We start from the raw sequence: 19,769 nt of genomic DNA, 5'->3' as shown, positions 1-19,769 counted from the left end.
AGACGACCTGTTCTGTTGAGATGCAATTTCAGAAAATAATCAAGGGGCAAGCCTACAAGCTCCTTCTGCTTTTGCCAAAGATGCTCACTCCAGAGTAGAGTACAGACAACCCAGCAGAACGGTGGGCATCCACTCAGGAGGTCATCCCCTCTCTCCCCCTCTCTCTTAAAGCAGCACTAACATCTACATGGAAACAAAAACTCTTAAGTATTTTACCACAATTTTCAAGTAAAAAAAAGAAGAGGTGTGACTGAATAGAGGCAGGCAGGACTGTCAGGGAATGAGGTACCAAGTTGGGAGGTATACCAGGATTAGCCATCATCTCTTTCTCTAGGCTGATCAAAGCTCAAAGCTGCCTGGCCCTGGCTCCACATGGGGAATGCTTTGCTTTCACTGCAAGGCAAAGAGTTTGGTCTGCTGGCCTCCAAGGAGGTCACCGACCATGCCTTCCATCCATGACCTGCCTTTAATACCTATACAACCTCGGCCAGCCTGGAATGGGACATGTATTCAAAGTCTGTCCAAAAGTCTAAAACTAAACTGGAAAGGACCAGAAAATTTCTCTCTAAAGATCAGACAACAATTGTAAATATTTACTTTGAATCCCATACTGCCCAGTCTCATCCAACAGAGGAAAAATTAGAGAGTAGGCCTTTCCCAGTGGGGACAGGAAAACCGGGGTCTCACGCTGGTCTGCCATACATCTAATCACTTACTCATTGCAGCCAAGCTGATGCCATTCCATGTGCTCATGAAGAGGGGACAATGTAATAACCACATCCTTGGTTTCACACATCAGACAACGGGGGTTCAAATCCTTGGCTCCACCACTTCTTGGCTTGAGTGACTACTCAGAGTGTTAACTCTCAAATCCTTCATCCACCAAGTAATGAAGACATTAACTGATTGATTTGCTCGGGGGCTTCCCAAGTGGCGCTAGTAGTAAAGAACCTGCCTGCCAATGCCAATGCAAGGGATGTAAGAGACACAGTTTCAATCCCTGGGTCGGGAAGATCCCCTGGAGAAGGAAATGGCAACTCATTCCAGTATTCTTGCCTGGAGGATCCTATGGACAGAGAAGCCTGGTGGGCTACAGTCTACAGAGTCACAACATGTCAGACATGACTGAAGCAGCTTAGCACACACGTGACACTTGACCCAAACTCTGTCTCACAGTAAATACTAAATATGAATAGCTATTCTTACTACTGAACATATTAAAAAAATTAAGCCTCTCCCAAAATATGTTATAAAACAAAATGCTTCCAGGCGACAGTGTGTATAGTCGGTGGAAGCCCAGGGTTCAGCGAGCCAGGCTGGACTCATCTGCTTAAGACCACTGGAGCAGTTTTCTCAGCATCACTGCCAGCTTATCTTCTTGCTATGGCATTCGAGGTCTGTCCCCATCGATAAATAGTGATATCCCTTGTGATAATCTGGCTCTTTGGTTTAATGCTGTTGGTTTTGAACTAATAACTTGGGTATTAATATGATTATTAATATTCTTTCATCTGCTCTTGTCATCAGTCCTTTCAATATAAACAGTCTGGGTATGTATGGAGCCTCGCTGATAGCTTTCAAGTTGGGACGATGCATGAGGTGACCTCCTTTCCAGGGTGATGATACTCTTGTTTGTTTCCCCAAGGAAGAGCCAAGCTTAGGAAAATCTACTAGTCAAACTAGGATTCTCCAGTTGCCTGCACTTATCTAACCTTAATGCTTATATAACAGTAATCACCAGCACTGCATGTGAATAATGTCTAATGTGTGACTCTATCATCAAGTAAGCTGTGACATCCAGACTTCCTTGGTGGCTCAGACGGTAGAAAATTTGTCTGCAATGCAGGAGACACAGGTCGATCCCTGGGTTGAGAAGATCCCCGGGAGGAGGGCATAGCAACCCACTTCAGTATTCTTGCTTGGAGAATCCCATTGACAGAGGAGCCTGACAGGCTACAGTGCATGGGGTTGCAAAGAGTCAGACACCACTGAAGCAACTTAGCACACACACACACACACACACACACACACACACAGGCACAGGTCAGCAGGAGCTCTGCACACAGTCATGAACCCAAACATCTTTAAACTCTGCTGTCTTAATTTATAACATCCAGAATCAATGATGCAGAAAAAAGAGAGAGAGAGAGTGGAGAACTCACACCTCTACTAAATGCCTTGAGCTGGAAATGTTACACAACACTTCCAGGGCTGGTCCATTGGTCAGAATTAGTCACACAAACCTTCCTAAATGAAAGGCAAAATCTTTCCACATGCCCACAAAGAAGAGAGCAGTGGTAGATGAGGTGAGGAATACTCACTTCTTTCACAGATCCAAAGAAAGACATTTCACAGCAAGTTTGAACAGTAAATATAAAAGATGCTAAAACCTGGCCCATAACATACTTCAGATATGTATATATTTGTTTTCTACAGTGAAACCTACATTGCCACAGCTCCATTTCAGCCCCTAATATGATCCTGACTATGTGCTCTAAGGATTTTTTCCTGTATATGCTCATGATCTTTGCCTAAAAAGTTTTGCAAAATAGGATCATAAAATTTCCACAAACACAGTAGTTCCTCTTTCACTCAGGACCCAGGTGGGAAACTTTAGGCCAGTCATGCAGTCAAATGCCTGTGGTTTGTGAAGAGCCCTCAAGCACAGCTGCAATGCTCGGTGCTGGGAAACTGCAGGTCCACTGGGACAGCTGCGAGCTCTGTCAGAGCTTCCATTTTAAGCCATCAGTTGGCCACTTCCCTGGAGCAGCCATGTATGTTGCAGAGTCATTCGCTCCCCTTGCCATGGTGAGGCAGTTTTGGAGAGAAAATTACTATGTATTGGCTGAATTTACCAGACACTGGCTGTATCACTACTGTCCTTTTGCGTGGAACCCTTGAGGATCTTCAGACACATTTTTAACAATTAAAATAGTGAGAAGAGTCGTCAAATTATTGCTTCTGCCCAAATCCAAATTCGCTTAGGTTGGCTTTGTGGAGATCAATCCTACAAACATCAAATACTCAAAAGAGACAAGAAGGCATCGTAGACATTTTTTAAAAACAAACAAAAAATAGTGGTCAGAGAGCCAAAAGCAAGAAACCGACAAATATGTGGAGAACAGGCAAGCCAGCATTTGCAGCCAGGAAACAGCTCTGTCCCTGGGACCTGGGAAAATGACTGAGGCTCTGCCCTCTCCCCAACACCCCACCCCCAAGAAGTGCCTTCTAAGACTCTGGCTTCAGCAGCTGGTGAAGATGGTTATTTTCCTTATAATCAATTAAAAACTTATGTTTGATTACTTTGAAGAAAAAAAGGAAAATAAGAATGTTGCCGCAGGACAAATTCTTAAGTCTTTTCCTAAGACTTTAGTTGTCTCTTCATCGCTGTTAATCAAAGAAGGCATTTTCAAGATAGATCCTTCCACACTCTGACTTTTAGTCAGATTGGTAATGCCTTCGTTTTTCTTCCTAAATAAGGGAAACTATGTTTCTTCTCTTCCTCCCACTCCCATATAGTTGCTTTTTATTCCAGCTACAGACAGGAAGTTTCTAGAGTCTCATTAAACTAGACCACTAAAGGCTGTTCCACAAATGAGCCCATGCCTGTCTCTTCCCTGAAATCCAGCTGTGCTTAGAGGAACCGGGGACCTTGAAGTGCATTGCTTTTGACCTTCTGCTTCTTAGAAACTGTGTGTGGGGTGGGTGGACATACAATCTTTACTCCTGAATTCACTTTGTCGGTCCCGGAGCGCGAGAGTGTGTGTTCCTGAGGCGTCTGTCCTGCTCTCACTGCACAAGTTCTCACTGGGTGATGCCGTCTACTCTACCGACCTCCATTATCTCTGGTGGGCTGTTTTTATGTGGGTGATTCTCCAAGTCTTGGTTATGTTCCCAGTCTAAGTTCCACATGTTCCCAACTGAACTCAGTATCTTTCCTTCACTCTAAACGTATTTCTAGAAGCCTTTTTTTGTGTAGGGTTTTCAAGCCTACCCCACCAATAACTCTGGAATCGTGTTAAGAAACACAAAAGAGACAAAGTAAGGAATGATAGCCAGGATGACTGCCAAGAGATTCAGATTTCATGTGTGACAGTTGAAAGAGGAGATAGGAAAGCAATCTGGGGAAATTTCCCGTTTGGAGTTCTAGTTGTTTATTGGCCTTGGCCTCTGAAAATGATTACTGGAGTTGACAAAGAAGAGAGGGCAGAGGTTTGTGTGTGTGTATGTGAGTATGTGACCTGACCAGTTGGCATTAATGCAGATTCTGTCCTTTTAAAAGTGAGCATATACCTAGTCTGGCTCCTTTTTTATTATTTATTTGGCTGCGTTGCATCTCAGTTGCAGCATATAAGCTCTTCCTTGTGGTAAGCAGGATTTCTCACTATGGCGCACATGGGTTCTTCCTTGCAACTCGTGGGCTTCTCTCTAGTTGCAGTGCGCAGGCTCAGTTGCCCCATGGCATGTGGAATCTTCGTTCCTTGATCAGGGATCGAACCCGTGACCCCTGCATTGGAAGGCAGATTCTTAACCACTGAACCACCAAGGAAGTCCCTGAGCCCTCTTTTTGATCAGCCTCAACCTTGGCCAATAAAAACTAGAGGCTCTCAGTAGGTATGATTTTACCCACCTAATCCTACCCCCCATTAAAAGGCTTGAACAAATACAAACAGAGTTTCTAAGTCAAGGCATCAGGAGAATTCCACACCCCCTATATGTTCCTGTCTGGGAAAGCAGAAGCTGACAAAAGAATCTACTCTCTGTTCCAGCTGACCTGAAAATAGAGTTCCTGTCACTCAGCCTCTGAGGGAAGATGGAAGTCAAACTTCCATGAGTACCAGTGAGCAAAATCAGATGGTTTCACATGGATCAACTCCCCTTATTGCTTTTAATAAATTTCCATTTCCCTGACTCCGGCTCAAGTCCTGGACATCCCTCATCCCTCCTCCTTCACTCCCTTTAAAACATCCAGTCACTTCATACAAATCGAAGCTGAGTTCAGTTCATGCTGAACCCTTTTCTCTATTGAAGTAATTTATCATGGAATAAAATCTGTCCTTGCCACTTTAATTCATGTCTAGTGGTAGCATTTTCAGGAATATACACTCTGATGGCCTGGTGGATCTGGTTTCTGAGTTTGACATGGCACTTAGTAGGGTGACTGTCTCTAGGAAAAGTCAGAAGACAAGAGGTGGACAAAAACTGACCCAGTGATGGCTGGAGGGAAGTCTGGCTCAGATGAATGCACTGGGGTGATGTGTTTTAAAGAAAGTCAGTTCTCAAAAGGGAGAACATTTGTATTCTCAGAACTTTTTTGAAGATATTCTTCATGGTAAGGATTTTTAAATAAAGGAGTGGTATGGTCCCATAAACTTACTCCCATGCCTTCTCTCTTTTCTGTTCAAAAATAAACTAGTTTCTAAGCTTTTAATTTGTTTCTACCCCTCACCCCCAAAAAGAAAAAACTTTTATGAAAATTCATCTCATGGGTTTCTATGCACACAAAAATGTTAATATAAGAAGGTTTATTATATTATAGGACCCTGACTTCATTCATACAATCAGAATTTCTTTGTTTATTCTTTAGTCATGTTCTGGCCTTTAATGTTTGTTTCTTTGACAGTTGTACACACAGTTTTAGAATTTAACTGTATGCCTTAAAGGTCCAGAAAGTAAACTTAGATTACAACAAGTCAGATAAAATAGATGATAAGCTGAATAAAATGTACTTAGTTCCATTCACTTAGTAGCACCAATGCATAACTCATTCCAAAAGTGGGCATATATCAAATTTAAGATGGATAATCTTAATTGGGTTCAATGATTGGATAAATGGTCAAACAATTTTCATTGCATATGCTTTGGGCCATGCATTTCATTCCTTATTGATTTACTTCATGGAATTAAGATATCAATTATTTGTTTTGGTAGGACTAGGGAGGATAATCAGAGGAAGGGGCAGTGGTGGAGAACACGCCTCTTGCTGCTGCACAAAAATATATATGGCAGGTGATGACATGATAGCTAACTCCTATAGAGACCTAAATGGCTTATCTTGGCACGTGTGGGTAAGTATGTTTATTAATCTAAAAAATGAGAAAATATTATAAAAATATAAGAAGTAGAAAACCCTAGACAAGTTAAAATACAGAAAAATTTTGAGCAAAGTTATTTGAATCAGGCAATATTTAATGTATCAAATAGTAATCTTAATAACTAGGTATAAAGTAATCTAAACCCAGGACACTAACCACGTCAAAAGGCAGCAGGCAGCCTGACCACCCCAGAATCCTTTGCCAGGGTTAGTGTTTTGTTGATTACACACTTAGGCACCCCCTGGTTACAAGAGTACTTGTTTATTATTGATATTATAAAAATAATCATTCTTTAAATGATTACATGTAGTAAATAAAATTAGAACTATACATAAGGATTTGATTAATTGCCATTTCTTTAAGGACCACTTGTAACTTCTTCTGCCTGCTTCACAGACCTGTAGGAGAGAAAGAAAACAAAAGAAGATGCACTTAATGATAAGTCTACAGCACAACATGTGAAAAAGAAAGATTGGGGTTTTCATGCTTTCCTCTACTCCATCTGAACTTTTACAGTGTGGCACTGACCTTAGAGGACTACCTCTAGTAACCATATTTAACTGTCATTATGTCCATTTCTGGTACCTGTATATAACATCTTTGCATATAAAATATACAAAAATAACTTGGACTGGGAAATTGATGGACTTCCCTCCTAATAGTTCCAATGAGAAATACCCGCAAGGTATGTACACAATTACTCTCCTTGAAGGAATTCTGAGACTGAATTTAGAAAACTAGAGCAGTATAAAGTGAGTCAGCCTGATATCCACTTTGGCACTGAAATTATCTGTCCACACTTCTTGATTGAAAGAACTGCTTTTTTCTCCAGAAAAATATGACTAGAATGTCAAGGGAATATGTCCATGCTTCAAGAATATTTTATATGTTTTTTAATGCTTTTTACCCGAGTTATATTTACTATTCATTGACTAGATCATAAACACATTGAAAGAAGAATATTAATCTCTGAATGACTCCCAGGACTTGAAAGAATCCTTTGGGTGTGGTGTTTGATTAGTAAGTAGTTGTTTGATAGAAGAAAAAGGAGGAAGGGCGGAAGAGAGGTAAGGAAGAAGGAGTTGGGTTATTTGTGTGCATACTTCTCCTTTATCTAGAATATTCCACTTATCCCAACTCATCTTGCCAACTCCTTTATCTCACTCTCTCCTTTAGGGCTTTTTTTTTTTCTTTTTGATGAGGACTATTTTTGAAGTCCTTATTTAATTTGCCACAATATTGCTTCTGTTTCTATATTTTGGTTTTCTGGCCATGAGGCATGCGGGATCTTAGCTCCCGAATCAGGGATTGAACCAGAACCCCCTCACTGGAAGGCACTGGGCCATCAGGGAAGTCCCACCCTTCAGGTCTTAAAGACCATTTTCTCAGGGCTCCTCACCACTAGGCAAGCTAGCATTCTCCAGCTGCATGCAATTATCTAATCCTAATGCTTATACAATAGTAATCCTCAAAATTGCATGTGAATAATAATATAACATGTGACTTTATCATCAAGTAAGCTGTGACATTGGGGATTCTCTGGTAGCTCAGATGATAAAGAATCTGCCCGCAGTGCAGGAGATAGGGTTTCAATCCCTGGGTCGGGAAGATCCCCTGGAGAAGGCAATGGCTACCTACTCCAGTATTCTTGCCTGGAGAATTCCATAGACAGAGGAACCTGACAGGCTATAGTTCATGGGGTTGCAAAGAGTCAGACACGACTGAGAGAATAACACACACACACAAGCTGTGACATCACCTGTGACAGTGATGTGTCCTTCTTTGTCATAGTTCCTGATTCATCGTAGGCCTTTACTTAATATAAATCAGATGAATGAGTTTACACGTTTGAATCTCTTAGACTGAAGGGCAGTATGCCTGTATGTCATGCAAAGAACATTTTAAGGCCCAAGAAAGAAAACCACATATTCTTCACATCCCTGCAATGGTAGAGTTATTACATAGAAGGGAGATAAAGTTTTTGATTGTGAAATGAAAAGACCAAACCAGAAAGAAGACAGCTATAAGGATTCAGATTTTGGGACAAAAATAAGAGAGTGGTTTCTTTTAAAGTAGGTTTTAAATATTTTTAACAACATAAGAAATTCATGTTTGTTGTTTGTGGTCACCATGCTGTATATGATGTCCCCAAGATTTATTTTATAACTGGAAGTCTGTACTTTTCAACCATCTTCATCCATTTTACCCACTCTCTGCCTCTGGCAACCACCAATTTGTTCTCTGTATCTATGAGCTTGGTGTTTCATTTTGTTTAGATTCCGTGTATAGATGAGGTGATGTGGTTTTTGTTTTTATCTGTCTGAATAATTTTACTTAACATAATGGCTTCAAGTTCTGTCCATGTTGTTGCGAATGGCAAGATTTCATTATTTTTTATGGCTGAATAATATTCTATTGTGTGTATATGTGTGTACACTTCCCTGTAGCTCAGATGGTAAGGAAATCTGCCCACAATGCAGGAGACCTGGGCTTGATTCCTGGGTTGGGAAGATCCTCTGGAGAAGGAAATGGCAACCCTCTCCAATATTCTTGCCTGGAAAATCCATGGACAGAGGAGCCTAGCGGGTTACAGTCCATGGGGTTGCAAAGAGTCAGAGACGACTGAGCAACTAACACTATATATATATATATATATATACACACCACATTTTATTAATCTATTCATGTATTAATAGATATTTAGGTTTTTCTCTATATCTTGGTTATTGTAAATAATGTTGCAATGAACATGGGGTGCAGATAGCTTTTCAAGACCTTTTTAAACTATCCAGGCAATATTTTGTAGATGTAAATACAGCTGACCCTTGAAAAAGATAGGTGTGAACTGTGCAGGTCTACCTATATGAATATTTTTTCTGATAAATATGTACTACAGTATTACACAATCCAAGATACTGAATCCACAGATGTGAAATCACAGATATGGAGGGCTGACTGTGAAGTTATATGTGGACTTTCAACTATGTGAAGAATCAGTGTGCTAACACCCACACTGTTCAAGGACCAACTGTATACGATTGTGTCCATGCATTAGACATAACAAAAAATGAACTGTATCTAGTATAGTGTCCTATGACTCACTTTTTTATAAAACAATATTGTAAAAATGTTTACACATCAAATTATATATAGATATGACTAGATAGAACCAGTTAATATCAGTAAAAATCTATGTATGTGTTGAGTTAACACATCTCATTCTTTATAACAGATGCACAGTATCCCATTATACAGATTGCTATAATTTTTAAAATCAATCTTCCTTTCTTGGCCATTAGACTATTTCCATTTTTTATGTTTTCCATGTTTTATCATAAAACAGTTTCCAGGTTTTATCATAAAGCATGTGTAATGAACATAATATTTTGACAACCACACAATGGTACACTGCAGAAATTGTTTCTTTAGGTGATTTTTTAATACAAAATGACTGGGTTGCTGAGCAATGGCAGCAGAGCACAGGAGGTGGTGTACCATCACACAGAAGCTGGCTAACCGTTTGGTAGGCATATTTCAAAGAAGGGGTGAGCATGAAACGGGAAGAGAAGCAGATTGTTCTCAGATTCTTTCTTATTTTGATATTTTATGATTCTATGAGTGCTAAGGACATATGCAATGCTTTACTCCTCCTGGTAACATCCTTGAGAGAAGATATCGAGAATTTTTCATCTTTATATATCCAGTTCATAGAGTAACCTCATGTCCCAGGATATGAAATTGTTTTGAGATGCTATGTCTCTAAGACATATTTCATAGTATCTTACGGTTAGGGTTAGCACAAAGAGGGTAGATGTTTGCATTTCACATATATCTAAAGTGATCTTCCTGCCATGGACAAGAGATTTAAAATCCTCACCCCACTTCCTCCACACAGGAGAACACAGACTCAATGAGGAGCCTGAGATCCACAGAACGGCACAAAAAGAAAGAGAAAACATCATGGAGGAGGAAAATCTTTTTCTCATTACAGGTCATGAAGACTATGCATTTTTTAAAAATCTAGATTTGAGCCATTTTAAGTGGTGCCCATCTTTACCAGACATTGACATTAAGTGCCCTGAGCAAACATACCGGAGTAGACCAGTGCAGGACAAGAAGAGCACGGAACACAAAGAAGAAGATCGGCAGAACCTGCACAATGAAAAAAAAAAGAGGTAACGTACTGGACCAGGAAAAAAAAAAAGTCAATGAAACACAATTCCCTTGCGGTTTGATCAATTTCTTATGAGGATTAACTGAAATCAATATCAAAACTACACTCAGAGTATATAGTGATGGCAATCATACATAATTTAACTATTTAAGTGTGTTGGTTCTCATTTCATAAGCCATTTTCAATTTAAACTTTTTCTGATTTTAAATAAAAACTAGGGTAAAAGGCCCCTCAAGATAAGTGCTATGAATATATACGTGGATTGCAAGAAGATCTTGTCTCATCATAGTCATAATTCTTAGATCCAGCATGGGTTCAGCAGCAAAGACATGCTTTACAGACTACTACCCTAACACAGTATGTTCAGGTCTGGATATATACATGTCACATATTATGATGCTATAACATTTGTAATTTAACATAATCATCACAAAATTATTATGAGATTTACATAAAGTGGTGTGTATTTACATGTATATACTATATTTGTAATGCCTGGCACATAATATTCGTTGTTGCTATTCAGTCACTAAGTTGTCTCTTTGAGACCCCATGGACTACAGCATGCCAGGCTTCCCTCTCCTTTACTGTCTTCCTGAGTTTGCTCAAATTCACGTCCTTTGAGTTAGTGATACTATCTAATCATCTCATTCTCAGCCACCTCCTCCTTTTGTCTTTAATCTTTCCCAGCATCAATATCTTTTCCAATGAGTTGGCTCTTTGCATCAGGTAGTCAAAGTACTGGAACTTCAGTTACAGCATCAGTCCTTCCAATGAATATTCAGGGTTGATTTCCTTTAGGATTGACTGATTTGATCTCCTTGCAATCCAAGGGATTCTCAAGAGTCTTCTCCAGCACCACAATTCAAAAGCAGCAATTCTTTGGTGCTCAGTTGTCTTGAGATATCAGTTTGATCCCTGGGCTGCAAAAATCCCCTGGAGAAGGGCATGGCAACCCACTCTAGTATTCTTGCCTGGAGAATCCCATGGACAGAGGAGCCTGGCAGGCTATAGTCCATGGGGTTGCAAAGAATTGGACACAACTAAATCGGCTTAGCATGCACACACAGCTGTCTTTATAGTCTAACTCTCACATCCGTACATGACTACTAGAAAAATCATAGCTTTGACTATATGGACCTTTGTCCACAGTGATATAATGTTACACACATAATATTATATGCTAAACGTGATTCCTCTGAATGCATCCTTGAGGCAGAAGAGCAGAACCTAGTAGGACAAGGGGACATGAGTATTCTAATTAAAAGAGCAGGGAAATAAAAACAGAAGATCAAAGAAAATGAAATAAAGGCAGCAAGGGAGATAAGCCTTCACATTTCTTGAAGAGAAAGGAAATAGATTAAACCCAAGTTTTCCAAAGCAGATTTTGGAATGCTAGTCCTGCAAGGTGTTAATATAGATAATCCACAAATGGTTCCTTGATCAAAGACTTTTCAACAATAACATACCATCTGCTTTTTTGGAAGCTCAAAATACACACAAGCATATTAAAGGCTCTTCAAAGTCCCATAATAAAGGGAACTATTTAACCTGATATTTTATCAAAGTTATCTGATAATAGATTTTCATATAACTCACTTTTAACAATTCTACAGAGATACATTGTAAATACTGCTTCAGCTAGAATAGAGGCATGTCAGTGCAAAACAGAAAATTCAGTAACCAAAGAGAAAGCATAAGTTTTGCACTCAACTTTGAGTTCAAATTCTGACTTTACCCCTTCTCATACATCTGACTTGAGTCAGTTAGCATTGCTCAGAGTCCAGCACAGAGGAGGGTTATAAAGGCAGCACCTCTGGAAGTATCATTAAACACTGGGCATTTGACAGTTTTAGAAAATTCAAATTTAGATGAAGAAAAACTACAAACATTTGGATTGAAAGTCTTGACCTTTATATGTAGATGCTAGAGAACTTGATAAATTTTTTGAAATTTTACACATTGAGAGGCTTTGACTTAGAATAATGATGCATTCACAGTTGAATATTCTTCAGCACTCAAAGATATTAGAGATCCTGGCAGGAGAGCAGTTGAATTAATGCTCTTTATTAGTGGTTCTCTTAAATTCTGTGTATCAGAATTATCTGGAAGGCTTTTAAAACACAGATTGCTGGAGTCCACTATTAGTTTCTGACTTAGCCAACATTGGGTGATGCCCAAGGAAATTGCATTTCTTACAATTCCCATGGAAGGCTGATGCAGCTGGTGTGTGGACCACACACTGAATATCACTGTTCTATGTAGCATGGACTTTAGGTTGAAGTCAACTGTGGTCTGGCATACTTGAGGAAAAAGGAGTAATGATGTGTCTGGGTACTAAAGGAAGATGGAAGTGTGGGTTTAACAGAAACTAGAGTATCTGAAAGATAAAAGGTTTGGGACAGACTGTAGACTACAGTGATCTAAAATCTTGGAGTAGGATACTATTTTGCATTTGATAAGAAAAAAAGTTACACTGCCTTAGAAGAGCATTAGACTGGAGAGGGCCAAGGAATTTTAATGGTAAGACTTTGGATACCGAACTCAAATGAAAGTTAAAATTTTCTAATGATAAGAGTGTGGTAGAAAGGAAACCAATGAACCAAATGTCAACCTGTCATGAAAGAACAGAAGTGACTGATGAGATGATAGTGACAAGGAAAGACACAGACAGATGGCATGAGCCTAAAAAACATTCAGGCAGAATATTAATGCCACATCATGGTGCTTAATACATGGCAAGTGAAAGGAATAGCTTTTCCTGGTGAAGGCTAAAAGGGAAGCAGTGTCTTCTAGGAACCATTTGAATAAGACAATAAAGGCATGGAGAGTGTTCTTTGAATAGCACCAAAGTGATCAGTTTGCAAATCAAATTCCTGTTCCATAGGCCACAGTGGAAAGATCTGGGAAATATGTCAACAGTGGTTAAGAATACAAACACATGAGAAGATTTTATTTTGATAGGGGCCATGGGGGCAAGGCAGAGTGGCCAAGGACAACAGGACTAAAAGGCAGAAGTAGCTGATCTCAAGTTTCTGAACTGAACTTCGGCATAACATCCTTGTACCGCAACTGACTTAAGCATCCAGCTGTATACTGCTGTGCTCTGTGCATCAGGGCTGCCTGTATGGGGGAGAATATTCCCCAAACTCGTGGGGACATAAGAAACGAAGCAGCTTTGGTGAGGGGAAGAGCAAGCCACAAGTAGCTGTAAAGTTTAGATAAAGAGTATCTTAAAAAGATAGTACATCTGTTTACAGATTAGAACCTGTAATTCTTTCTTCTTGAGTGGTTTATTCAGTGAAAAACAGCCACACAATCAGCTGAGGCGATGCATCACAAATGCACACATAGAGATGGCTGGATATGTTGCGTGAATGCCCCATGTTCATTGCAGTTCTAATGGAAAAATCATTACTACAGACGAACAACACACTGAACATAGGAAACGTCACTGAATGTATTGTGTTTTGCTATGTATACTAATAAACCACTCATGATACACATCTGTCTATGTTTCTAGACATTATGACCACTGAATAATCAGAAGAGGAGACTGAGGCTTGGCCTCTGCTCAAGTGATCTTCAAGTCACTTTACCAATTTGAACTAAATTCATTCAGCCATTCATTCATTCAGTTCATTCAGTAAACATTTATTAAGTAAATACTGAATGTATATTTATTAAATAAATGTGTTGAACACTTATAGCATAAAATAAGAATGGTAAGATCAAAATTTCCCTAATAGGTCTATTTTTGGAATTAAGTATGTGGATGCAACTTATAAATTATAAAGCCTTATATAACTAGGGGCTTCCCAGGTGGCGCTAGTGGTAAGGAACTCACCTGCCAATATAGGAGACATAAAAAACTGATTTTGATCCCTGGGTCTGGAAGATCCCTTAGAGGAGGGTATGGCAGTCCACTCCAGTGTTCTTGCCTGGAGAATCCCATGGACAGAGGAGCCTGGTGGGCCCATGGGGTTGCAAAGTCGGACACAACTGAAGCAACTCAGAAAATTATTTTAAAAGTTAACAAATGGAAAAACCATTGTCCTAACATGAAGGGGAAAGTCATGTCATTTACCCTTATGAATATAGAGAAAAGTTGTTTTTGGTCTGAAGAATGTTTAAATTTACTAAAGCGGATATACAGTTTTGGGATATTTAGTCAACATTTCAAAACAAGTCATTTTGAAGAAATTTGGCAGCATGCTTTGAACAGTTGTTCTATTTTTAATAGCATACTATGGGACTGAAATTATGCTTAATGTAATTACTAAATGTTATTTATTTTATACTGTCAAATTTTAATTTTTATGTTTATCATATATGCCTCCCTTAATTTTCTGGATGACTTTGCCTGTAGATAATAATTTGGAGCACAGTATAAATATAACTATCTCAAGTTTAAGTTTATATTAAAAGCAGATTTCCTACTCAAATATATTACTGCTTGTTTCTTTATATGTCACTTTCCCTTATTTTCACGTTTTATAGTGTTTTCTTTATGATACAAACTCTTCCTTTCTTTATGATACAAACTCTTTCAGTGCTCAGCTAAATAATTCTTTTCTTGATATTATCTACACACACATTCCTTCTCCCTCCCTCCTTTTATAAGCTTTTGGAAATGAAATGACATTTCAGAGTAGAACATATGGCTTTGGATTAAGTTAGAATGTAAATTGTACTTACTAATTGTACATCCTTGGAAAAAGGTTTTTAACAAATCGGAGTTTATAAATCATTAATATCATTTACACATCAATTTGTCATAAGAATTAAAGGAGATACTACATAGCACATAACAACAAAAATGTAAAAAATGTCAGTCCTTTTTTTTTTTTTTTTTAATTTTATTTTATTTTTAAACTTTACATAACTGTATTAGATTTGCCAAATATCAAAATGAATCCGCCACAGGTTTTTGCTTTTGTAGAGAAACATGTGTTTCTATATGAGCTTTAAAATGTCAGTGACTCATAATAGACTTTAAGGAAAAACTGAATACTATAATTCTAAATATATCCCCCAAATAGATTTTGTAGTTTTGTTTGTTAGGCTATATGACAATTTCCCCAGTTTATTATTAAATTATATTCTATTAGAATATATGCTAATTGTTTCAGTGAAAAAGATTTATTATGCCATATTTTTGAAACTCTGCACTTACTACTCCTATTCTATATTTGTATACCTTCTATATTATGTATCGGAGAAGGCAATGGCACCCCACTCCAGTACTCTTGCTTGGAAAATCCCATGGACGGAGGAGCCTGGTTGGCTGCAGTCCATGGGGTCACTGAGAGTCAGGTACAACTGAACGACTTCACTTTCACTTTTCACTTTCATGCATTGGAGAAGGAAATGGCAACCCACTCCAGTGTTCTTGCCTGGAGAATCCCAGGGACGGGGGAGCCTGGTGGGCTGCCGTCTATGGGGTCGCACAGAGTCAGACACTACTGAAGTGACTTAGCATAGCATATATTATGTCTATTATTACAAATAATTTCTTAAGCTGCAGTGTCTATTTTCAGGTTACAACTTCTTGCCAGACCCTAATAACAAATATTCCATTACTTCCTAAGAGATTTTGCAAGTAAACTTTTAGTCTAACCAAAACAATGAAAATATAGCATCTTCTGGAGGGAATAATTCATTCTTGGATTTTTTTTCTTTTTTTTTGAAAACTTAGTTTCAGAAGTAAGCGCTTGAGTCTTAAGTAGCAGGAAAAAGATGCATGAAATAATAAGGTTGGATGAGATCAAACCCTGAATGGTGGCAGGTATTCCAATTAGTAGATATAAGATGAACTCTCAGAGCCTGTGATAATATGTAAGAGCATTGCATAAGACAATCATGCCACCAATGAGGGGGCTTCCCAGGTGGCGTTGGTTGTAAAGAAACCACTTTCCTATGCAGGTTAGACATAAGAGACGCGGGTTTGATCCCTGGGTCAGGAAGATCCCCTGGAGGAGGGCATGGCAACCCTTTCTAGTATTCTTGCCTGAAGAATCCCATGGACAGAGGAGCCTGGCAGTCCTTGGGGTCGCAAAGAGTTGGACACGACTGAAGTGACTGAGCAGCAGGCACCACCCATAAGCCCACTCAAGAGAGAGGTCCAAAATCGTTCTCTCCTCTGCAGTGTCAAGGCATATTAAAGGCAAGGTATTGAATGGAAAAGACATATGATAATTAGGAAAAACGGAAAAGTGAGCTATAGCTTCACAAGTGGAAAGATAAATCATTCCTGGTTAGTAAGGAAAAGGCGAAAAGTATTTGGCAGAGAAACTTGAAGGATAGCAGTCTCCTTTATCCCCATTAATGCGTCTGTGCGAGTTAAAATCTGAGAATTGGACAACTGTAGATGCACCTGAGTGTGAATCTCTTCTCTGCAACTTATGAGTCTGGCGATCCCAAGGGAAGGAAGGACCTTAAATGTAAATGCACCTCCTGGCTGCCCGGCCCAGGGGGCCCTCGGCTAGTGTCAGCCTACCGGTGAATAGGTAAGCCCCCAGTGCTAATACGCTGGAGGGACGACTTCAGAATGGGGCTTGCCAGCACCGGTGTCCTCGCGTTAGAGCAAGCTTCCCACATGGCTTCTTCCAGCCAGCGTCTATATCCTCGAGGCGGGTGCTGAGGGGTCCCAGTTGTCTCCTGTCTCCTGCCTCTCCAGGAGACCCTTTGAGGTCAAAATGTGGGCTTCAGCCAGGCTCCTTTCAAATCACTGTTTCTGAGCTGTCTTGTTTAAATACAGCCTTTTCTGATACCTGTTATGAAATTTTTGACAGCTATTGCATGTGACAAGGAAGTTTTAATAAACAAAGCAGGTAGTCTGAAGCATGTAACCTTATATATTGCTGAGTAACTTGACACATTTTTCCTTTATACTTAATAATAGTTTATTTGGTGAGATTAAATTTTATATGTTATTAAATGTTACCCTTTAAAATTTTTCTAGGAGCTTAGAAATCAATTGAACCATTCATAATATAAAAATTTTACCACAGACGTGGGAAGCATTTCCAAGTAAGAATGCCACATGAATAATCCAGAGCCTTGGCTTCTAGAAATTGCAAAAACTTGTTTATCACCAAAATAATTATATACAATCAGTTTATAATGAAAATTTCACTTTAACACGAGAATGTTTTGTTTCTAATAGATCATTAGCAGTAATTATTAACTTACTTTTATATTTATTGGTTAAATATGAATTCTTAAATATTTATGATAATAACAGATACAAAACATAGATATGTTGATATATTTTCAGGTGTGCTAAATATTTATGTAATAATAACAGATACCAAATATACAAATGTTGATACATTTAATTCAGAATAATTAGTGCCTGGGATGAGTTCAGGTACCCTAAATGTTTTAGGACAAGCTTTAGAATTTTCTGTACATTCATAGGAGGTTGAATATGCAAAGTGAGACAAAAATTATCAAGATTTTTTTAGTCTTCAAAAATACCCTACTATAGTTTGCCAGAAGTATTTGTCTTTCTTGAATTTAAGATCTCGTCTTTCTAATCATCCTTGTGCTATTACCACTGGCTTAATATTACTGCTTCATTCTCTGTTGTTTCTAGTGTGTGCATGCCTTTTCTCTACAAATACATGACTTTTAAAGGAAAACAAAGTAGTATATGCAGAGTACATTATGCAAAATGTCAGGCTGGATGAAGCTCAAGCTGGAATCAAGATTGCCCAGAGAAATATCAATAAACTCAGATATGCAGATAATACCACTTTAATGGCAGAAAGTAAAGAGGAACTAAAGAGCCTTTTGAAAAAGGTGAAAGAGGAGAGTGAAAAAGCTGGCTTAAAATTCAGCATTCAAAAAAACAAAGATCATAGTATCCAGTCCCATCACTTCTTGGCAAATAGATGGGGAAAATGCGGAAACAGTGTCAGATTTAATTTTCTTAGGCTCCAAATTCAATGCAGACAGTGACTATAGCCACAAAATTAAAAGAACTTGCTCCTTGGAAGAACAGCTATGACAAACCGAGACAGTATATTAAAAAGCAGAGACATCACTTTGCTGACAAATGTCCATATAGTCAAAGCTGGGGTCTTCCTTTATGGTTGGAACATAAAGAAGGCTGAGTGCCAAAAAATTGATGCTTTTGAACTGTGGTGTTGGAGAAGACTCTCTAGAGCTCCTTGGACAGAAAGGAGATACAACTAGTCCATCCTAAAGGAGATCAGTCCCAGGTGTTCTTTGGAAGGACTGATGTTGAAGCCGAAGCTCCAATACTTTGGCCACCTGATGTGAAGAGCTGGCTCATTAGAAAAGACCCCGATGCTGAGAAAGATTGAAAACAAGAGGAGAAGGGGGTGACGAAGGATGAGATGGTTGGATGGCATCACTGACTCAATGGACATGAGTTTGAGCAAACTCAGGGAGATAGTGAAGGACCAGGAAGCCTGGTGTGCTGCAGTTCATGAGGTCACAAAGAGTCAGACGTGACTTAGCGACTGAACAATAAGTCATGTTAGTCTTGTCTCATTTGTCTCCTGAGGTGTGTATAGTTGCATTCTAGTCTGTATTTCTGATGCCATGTCCCTAATACTATCAAAATCCTGAAAATTTCAAGTATCATGTACCCCTGACACTTTAACATCATTGTCTGTTAACTCATTTGAGTCTGTCAGTTATCTACAGTCCATTGCTCCCCAACCCACCCCTTCTACCCTTCACTTGGCAGAGCGTTAGTCCTTTCTTGAGACTGGTAAGATAATCAGCCGTGGTACCCTAACTCCACTGCCTCAAGCATTGTGCACATATGAATTTTGGGAGACTACCTGGAAAGAAGTGACTAGAAGCTAGGTTAAGAAGAACAAAGGTTTTTCTTTAAGGTGAGAAGTTGGGCCACATCCTGGGTGGACAGTAGAATCCCACTGCCTTCCTTACTGCCCTAAGTAAACTCTGGCTCTCAAGAGTCACAGCATAAACTGTGTCACCCCCTGGTAAGGGGGAGAGAAGGGACTAGTGAAAGATGAGGAAAAGGAGGTAAATATCACTGGACCCAAAGAGGAGCTCTTGGTTCTGCTCCTGCTTCTGTTTTAACTGGATGATGTGGCAAGATGACAGTCTCTTAGAGCATCAATTTCTTCTCCACTAAGTTGAGAGAGTTAAAGTGGAGGGAATTAGACTAGGTTTGCACTTCCTAAAATCTCAGAATACATGTTCTTCGAGTAGTTAATAGGCATTTTGCAATTTATAGGCATTCTAGAAAATAGGAGTTAATGGGCATTCTGTAAAAAAGGACTGCAGTAAATATGAAAAAAAGAAAAACTGGGATATATACAATCAAGCAGGGGCTACTTGGTGACTTTACTATGTAAATATTTTAGAAGAGACTTTATAGTATTTCAAGACAACAATGAACAATATTTCCCCCTATTTTAAGCCAGGATGCTGGTTACACTTGATCTGTTTACTTAGAATTGTAGAGCTGCCTTGCTCCTCTTGAAAAGGGATAT

General features: G+C 39.1%; 1 protein-coding gene across 4 annotated transcripts in view; it reads right to left on the bottom strand.

The window, feature by feature from the left end:
• Window positions 1-6,337: 6,337 nt before the first annotated feature.
• C14H8orf34 (chromosome 14 C8orf34 homolog) overlaps window positions 6,338-19,769 on the bottom strand; it is a 354,631-nt gene continuing 341,199 nt past the window's right edge. For all 4 annotated transcript variants that reach the window (XM_055546197.1, XM_055546196.1, XM_055546195.1 and 1 more), the window contains 2 exons: window positions 10,188-10,247; window positions 6,338-6,493 (listed from right to left, as the gene is read on the bottom strand). In XM_055546197.1, the coding sequence (XP_055402172.1) occupies window positions 6,486-6,493; window positions 10,188-10,247 (68 nt within the window). In that variant the 3' untranslated portion in view covers window positions 6,338-6,485. The remainder of the gene's footprint in view (window positions 6,494-10,187; window positions 10,248-19,769) is intronic.

This window comes from Bubalus kerabau, chromosome 14 (assembly GCF_029407905.1).
Source record: "Bubalus kerabau isolate K-KA32 ecotype Philippines breed swamp buffalo chromosome 14, PCC_UOA_SB_1v2, whole genome shotgun sequence".
NCBI lineage: Eukaryota > Metazoa > Chordata > Mammalia > Artiodactyla > Bovidae > Bubalus > Bubalus kerabau.
This window is presented reverse-complemented; position numbering and strand designations above follow the sequence as displayed.